The following is a 7,443-nucleotide window of genomic DNA, read 5'->3' as shown; positions in this document are numbered from 1 at the left end:
GCTGCTGGAGCCCTGTTTCGGGGCTCCGGAGGCCGCAGCGGGCCTCGTAATGGGCGCCGCCATTTTGCCCTTCAAAATGGCGGCGAAATCTTGCGCTATCTTTTTGATCGTGCGAGACTTCGCCGCCATTTTGAAGAGCAAAATCGGCGGCGATTTCGGCGGCAAGAGGGAGCGGGGGCCGGCGGAAAGGCGCCCGCGGGCCGAATCCGGCCCACGGGCCGGAGGTTGCCAGCCCCTGATGTAAGGCATGGCCAAAGAAATACTTCTTAGTTATGCTCCAAAGGGAGGACGTTTGGAGTTCCTGCTGAGGAGGAGGAAATGGAGGAGAGGTCCTGGGGAAGGAAGATGTCTGCCTCTCCCTGACTGAACTGCATGGCTTTCTTTAACATCAGAAATCCAACAGACAGTGAACCAAAAAGGTATCCCTGTTTTGTGGATTTTAGGTGTCATTGAATTTGCTCTATGGCCAACGCAGCTAGCCCTTTTATAAAACTTTTAACATGCAAGTGGATTATTTCCAACTCAGGAAGGGAGTCATCTTGAAGGAAAGACCCAAATGGTATGAAGAAGGCTTAATTGAGAAAGTGGATCTTAAGAAAAACTTTAAAAGTCAGAATGCGTTTAATTTTTTTCATCTGAACTACCATAATAAAGATTTAAAATTGTAATAAAGAGATGTCAGCATAATAGGGCCAACCAAGAATTTAAATTAACTTTAATATTTCTAGTTACATTACAGAAGGAGCAGTTCTGCATCTTTAGTAAGCTTCATGCTAATTGTAATGAAGGCTTGGCCATATTCCCTGTGGGGATTGGTGTCATAAGACCTTGGAAAATCATCCCATTTAAAATTAGGTCCAGAATAATTTGAGCAGTTGCATTTTTTGAAATGCAGAGAAAAATAAGCAGTGATTAATAAGAGTAAGGGTCTGCTTAGATTTAACTTCAGTAGTTTTTCTCTGTATTTTGTTGATTACGGGATCCTGTCAGCTATCAAATATGCTAGTTAACATTCAAACTACAATTGGATTTATTGCACGTCTGTAAAAAAATTAAAATAAAAATATTCTTGTTTTCTAATTCGTGTCTGCTGTTTCCTTTTCATAGTTAAACTAATAAAGTAATGTGAAGTCAAAGGCTTTCATAGTCAGCATCCATAGTTTCTTGTGAGTTTTTAGGCTATGTGGCCATGCTCTAGAAGAGTTTATTCCTGATGTTTTGCCAGCATCTGTGGCTGGCATCTTCTCTGAATAAACTCTTCTAGAACATGGCCCCATAGCCTGAAAAACTCACAACAAACTAATAAAATAATGGTATTTAGATACTGATTTTCAACTATGAATTCATGTCCATCTTTTCGAAAGCACCACAATACTAGATTAAACAATGTAATATATTGTAGACTGCAATGTATTGTATTAGCTTATTTAGCATGAATGGAACTTCATTGAAAATACATTATAAGAGTAGATATAAGAATTCTTTGTTATGTGCCCACTTAAATATATTTTCCATTCAGTAGAATGAAATACACTTAACTACTTTCTAGTTTGAATTTGTTAACTCATGTGTAAATGAGGATGTTTTGATTTGAATTATAAGTGAAATTGAGAAACTGATCCTCGTAAACATGGTGCTTATGAGGTGCTTGAAATGACTCCATGATCAAATTTATTTTGATGAATATGTATAAAGGATGAGTGACTCATTCTCTGCAGACTATTGAGACCTTTTTGGTTCAGTAAATTGCTGTTGGCAGTTTTATAATTTAGATGTACATGTCTGTTATGGCTTTCTAAAGTAGCAGTATTTACCTTAAAATGGCTTAAGCACTAGCACTAATAAACTCCTGTTTAAAATATGTAGGAAGAATTTGTTCAAGTATTCTTCTACTATCTTCGTCTGAATTGAATTGATTGGGCTCCTGGAAGTATGACAGAAAGATTTTATTGTGATTCAGTTGACTGACTAGTTGTACTGGCCTGGTTATTGTCCGCTTGGCCGAACATTTTATCTGCTGTCAATTTCCTTTGTTTTAATAACATACTGCTTTATCACACTAAGAGGCAAACAGGATTTAAACTAGAGTTAAACAGGAAATGTTTGTGATAAACATCAGGCATTTCCTGTTTAACTCTCGTTTAACTGTTGTTTAAATAATGTTTGCCCCCTTGTGTGATAAAGCAGATAGAAAGATAAAAATAATGCAATACCACTTTCTGAGACTAACTGGGAATATGTCAACACTCTTCCATGTCTTCAGTATTTATGAGACTGGGGACTGCATAAAACCACTGATTGTTCTGAGACACAGTCTGACAATTGTACAGTTGCCCTACCTTTTTTGCAGGGGATTCCCCCCTGCAAAAATCACAGGTCTGCAAGAATGGAGGGAGGACTGTATGTATGTATGTATGTATGTATTATTATTATTATTATTATTATTATTATTATTATTATTATTAACCTTTATTTATGAAGCGCTGTAAATTTACACAGCGCTGTACATACAGTCTTTTTAGTTAGACGGTTCCCTGCCCTCGGGCTTAGAAGAGGTGATTTAACAGGGCTGTACCTCATTCTGTTGGGTGATATTCAACAGTTACCACTGAATTTCCTGTTGTTGTTGGCACTGAAATTTGATAGTAACTGTGGGAGCTAGCTATGGGCTAGGGGAGTATCAAGACATGGCCCTGCACCATAAATGCCTGAAACTGCCAGGTTCAGTTCTGGAATGGAACACAGGAAGCTGAATATGTTATTACTGTACTCATTCTTTGGAGTGGATGAGTGGCTGCAGCCATTCCTAATTCAGCATCAGAGGTGGAACTGGGATATTCATGCAACAGTGGTTCAAGGGCTATATGTGTTTCAAGGGTCATATGTGGTATATAGGCAACTTGCACCCCACTAATGTATTGAAAGATTAGACTGAATGATCAATACAAAAATCTTGCATCTGTATGGGCTGTGTCATAGTGCTTGATCATTGCCACCAATACTTTTAATAAGGCTGGAAAAGCTTACAAGGAAGCCAATGTGGACTGAAGAGCAGACATGCACAACTTGCAATGAAACAAGTTGAATATAGCCCATAAAATGTATAGTGGCCCTCAGGGGAGCTGATACACCTCTTTTTTTGTTATTTGCCTGGTGTTCTAAACAAGATAGGGTGACAGTTGCCTGGCATAATCCCACAGTGCATAATTGATCAGTTACATTTGACTTTATGGATCACATGTTGTACAAACTTGACACTATGATGCGTGTCATAGGTGCTTCTTCACCAAGGCTACTCTCCATTTTCCTCTCAGTCTAGTTAACTTGAACTTGCACTTGCATTTTTTGGCTAATGGTTTCTTAAGTGCCATGAAGATGACTTCAATTTATGATGACCCTATAAATGAGAGACTTTCAAGTCACCTTGTAATGAACAGCCTTGCTCACATCTTACAGACCCAGGACTGTGGCTTCTTTGATTGAGTCTATCCACCTGTATTGAGGTGTTCCACTTTTCCTTTCTGCCTTACCAAGCACTTTTTCTGAGTTATGTCTTCTCATGATATGCCCAAAGTACACAATCTCAGTTTAGTCATCTTGACATCTAGGGAGAGTTCAGGCTTGAATTGCTCTAGAACCCGTTTATTTCTCTTTTTAGCAGTCCATGGTATCTGTAGAACTCTTGTCCAGCAACACATTTCTAATGAGTTGATTCTGTCAGTTTTCTTCACTGTCCAGTTTTCACAGCCATACCTGGAAGTGAGAAATAGGATGGCACGGACAATCTTAACAATAGTATTTAATGATATGTCTTAACACTTCAGTATCTTGGCTAATTCTTTCATAGCTTCCCTTCAAAGTCCTAGTCTTCTAATTTCTTGTCTATGGTCTCCATTCTGATTAGTGTCTGAGTTAAAGTGGAAAATCTTTATCTATTACAATGTCTTCATTGTCTACTTTAAAGTTATGGACATTATATTTGTTTACTTAATGTTCAGCTGTAACCCTGCTTTAGCACTTTCTTTCGGGACTATCTTCAAATAATCATCCCAAATCTTTGCCATCTTCTAGTAGTATGATGTCATTTTAAATTGTTAATGTTAAATTGTTAACTGTTCAATTGTTGATGTTCCTTTATCCAGTTGTCATTTCTCTTTCCTCCAGGTCTAATCTAGTTTTATGTATGATATGTTCAACATACAAACTAAACAGATAAGGTGATAAAATGCAGGCTTGCCTGACCACTTTGCCAGTTGGAAACAATTGTGTCTTTCCGTATTCTGTCCTGATGGTAGCTTCATGTCTTGAGTACAGGTTCATATCAGAACAATCAAATGCCCATTTCTTTGAGAGTGATACAAAGTTTTGCATGATGTACACTATCATCCTTTCATCTCTCTTATATAGTTACTCATTGTATTTTTTCTATTGTCTTTCTATTTTGTCTTGCTCATGTATTATATTCCCCTGCTTGTCAAATAGCATCTCCACGCTTGGTTTAAATTTCCATTTGATTTCTGAAATTTTGTGAAAGAGATCTCTTTTTCTACCATTTTGTTGTTCTTGTTTGCCTCCGCATTGATTGGTATGGTAGTTCTCCTTGTCCTTGCACACAAGTTGTTGAACAGTTAATTTATATTTATTTGTTTATTTATTTCATTTGTATGCTGCCTTTCTCTGAGAAGAGACCCAAGGTGGCTCACAGTTGTGTTTAGGGTTCTGACCCTATTTTTATCTGCTTTCATTTTTGCTTCTTGTCTGTTCTTAACTACTTGAAGAATTTCATCTGTTATCCAGTGGGGCTTTTCTTTCTTTTTGGTGAGAGATACTATATCTTTGCATTCCTTCTTGATAATGTCCCAGGCTTCAGTCCAGAGTTCTGGCTCTCAGTCAATTCAAATTTATTTTTTTACTTAGAATCTTTAAATTATACAAGGGTGTTCTCCAGTTTGTATTTTGGCACAGTTATTGGGTTAATGTTCTTTAGCTGTACTCCAATTTTTGATATTAGCAGTTCATGGTCTGTGCCACAATCTGCTTCTTGTCCTGCTTTGCAGAGAGAATGGAGCTTCTCCATCTTCTGCTTCTGATTATGTATATGTAATTTCTGTACTGGTCATCAGGTTATGGTCAACATACAGTTGTTGTTTTTTGGTTGCCTGGATAATGTGTTTGTGTTAAATGGTTTGCCTCACAAAATTCTGTCAGTTGCTCTCCTGCTTCATTTCTTAATTGATCCTGATGGAGAGGCAGGATATAAATAAAATATTGTTGTTATTATTATTATTATTGATCCTAGGACAAATTCTCCTACAATATTTGGTTCTCCATTAAAGCTTTCTGCCTCTGTAGTTAGAGCTCAAACTTGAATTATGGCTATATCGATCTTTCCCCCCTGAAATCTTATTGATATTATTCAGACAGACTTTGCATTATATCCTCCATTGCTACATCTCTCCCTACTATTAATACCATCCCATTTCTTCTTTAATTTTCATTTCCTATGTACAACACTATCTGTTTTTGTTCCTGTCCATTTCAGCTTGTTCAGTCCAAGTATTGCTATGTTTATATATTCCATTTCTTGTTTTACAATATCTAGCTTCCTCTGATTTGTAATTCTCACATTCTATAATGTGTGTTGTTCAGCTTTGGATTTTCCTTTCACCTATTAGCATGTCAACAGCTAAAGCCATTTCAGCTCGAGTCTGGTTGCATCATTAGCCACAGCACTACTTGTAGTTGTCCTTAGCTATACCCCAATAGCTTGTTGAGTATCTTTGAACCTGGGAGTCACATTGTGACACTGTCTCCTGTTTCATTTGGGATTTTTGTCCAAACTGGATGGGATTTTCATGGTAAAAGACATTCAGAAGAATGCCTTCTCCTGTGCAGTGCTAACAAGTGTTAGCTATGGTGCCATTGCCTTTGTTTCTGAGAGATTCTATGCTAGTATCACTCCCCACTACTGCTGCTGTCCATTAGCTGTTTGGCACATTTAGTATGGCTTCTCAACAAAAGCCTGACATCGAAGACTCTACCAGCAGCATAACCTCTTCCTTCATAGGAGCATGCAGTCCCACCACCCATGGGGCGGGGGGGGGGGGCATGGAAAGTTAGTGCCATGATGGGACTTACTCTGTCTTTCAGGTCTTTATTTGAATGTTTGTCAGATGAGTGTTTCTGGTATATATGTTGCTTTTTAAAGATGCAATGCATTTCTTGATTGAAACTATTGTTATATTTGTGTATAGTTATTTATTTTTTTTAGTGTTTAAATGAAATATTTCATCTCAGCATAGAAACAGAACAGTTACGACTTTTTAAAATTAAGCTGTTTTTAAATACTAGGTAAAACTTCAAACTGGGAAGAGGATGGCTGGGGTGCCTGGGATGAATCAGAAACGCAAGAACAGGTAAGTATTCAGTGTTGATTATGTCTCTTACAGATGAGATTTCAATGAACAATACATTGAATAATTCTGTTGAAATGTTCTATTTCAGTAGTTAAAAAGATTTGATTCACACACTCACTGTACATATTGATTATCATACAAATTTCCTTCCTATTATTGGTGTTATTGTGTTATGATATTTATAACATGCCTTTGCAATAATGGCATTTCAAGGTTGCTATTAATACTAAAATTCTTCAATAATAACTTCATTCTTGGATAGCTAGTGGCAGTGGAAAGCTTATATTCTTTGTTATTCCACAACAGCAATAGCAAGTACATTTCTATACCACTTGTAAGTGCACTTAAGCACTCCCTAAGTGGTTTACAATGTATAAGCTAATTGCCCCAACAAACTGGGTACTCATTTTAGTGACCTTGGAAAGATGCTAGGCTGAGTTGACCCTGAGCTCCTGGCTGGTATTGAACTCGCAACCTTGTGGTTTGTGAGTGAGTGACTTCAGTATAGGCATTTAACCACTGCACCACCAGGGCTCTTTTCCACTGCCACAAGTTTTGCAGTCACATGGAATTATATTCATTTGCATTTCCCCAAAACCTGTCTTTTTTCTTTTCTTTGCACACTTAATGTACAGTGGAACTTCCCTTTCCCCTACCTTCTCCCCTCCTGCATATTTTTTTGGGGGGGATCATGAAGTTTTGGAGATGAGGTTTTGGGGGATTCCTGAGGGAAAGCTGTGGGAAGATCACCATTTCTGCTGGATTTCACTTTTTATGGGTGGAAGTCCAGCACTATATCCTTCCCAAATTAATCACTTTAAAAATTGTTGCATACAGGAGGAGGAAGAGGAATCAGCGTCCAAGACACAGGCAAATTCTTGGCTTCAGGACTGTGTCTTATCCTTGTCGCCAACAAATGATCTCATGGTAATAGCTCGTGAGCAGAAAGCTGTGTTTTTTGTGCGTAAGTATGTTGTATGCTTCTTATATTCATGCTGTTATACCATGACATTCAATAGCAGTTTTC

General features: G+C 37.8%; 1 protein-coding gene across 1 annotated transcript in view; it reads left to right on the top strand.

Annotated features, from left to right (window-relative positions):
• The first annotated feature begins 6,332 nt into the window (after window positions 1-6,332).
• The window catches only part of RAB3GAP2 (RAB3 GTPase activating non-catalytic protein subunit 2), a 53,430-nt gene continuing 52,319 nt past the window's right edge, over window positions 6,333-7,443 (top strand). The window contains exons 1-2 of the mRNA XM_042446313.1: window positions 6,333-6,416; window positions 7,254-7,380. Coding sequence (XP_042302247.1) covers window positions 7,341-7,380 — 40 coding nt within the window. The 5' untranslated portion in view covers window positions 6,333-6,416; window positions 7,254-7,340. The remainder of the gene's footprint in view (window positions 6,417-7,253; window positions 7,381-7,443) is intronic.

Source organism: Sceloporus undulatus, chromosome 1 (genome assembly GCF_019175285.1).
Source record: "Sceloporus undulatus isolate JIND9_A2432 ecotype Alabama chromosome 1, SceUnd_v1.1, whole genome shotgun sequence".
Classification (NCBI taxonomy): domain Eukaryota; kingdom Metazoa; phylum Chordata; class Lepidosauria; order Squamata; family Phrynosomatidae; genus Sceloporus; species Sceloporus undulatus.
This window is presented reverse-complemented; position numbering and strand designations above follow the sequence as displayed.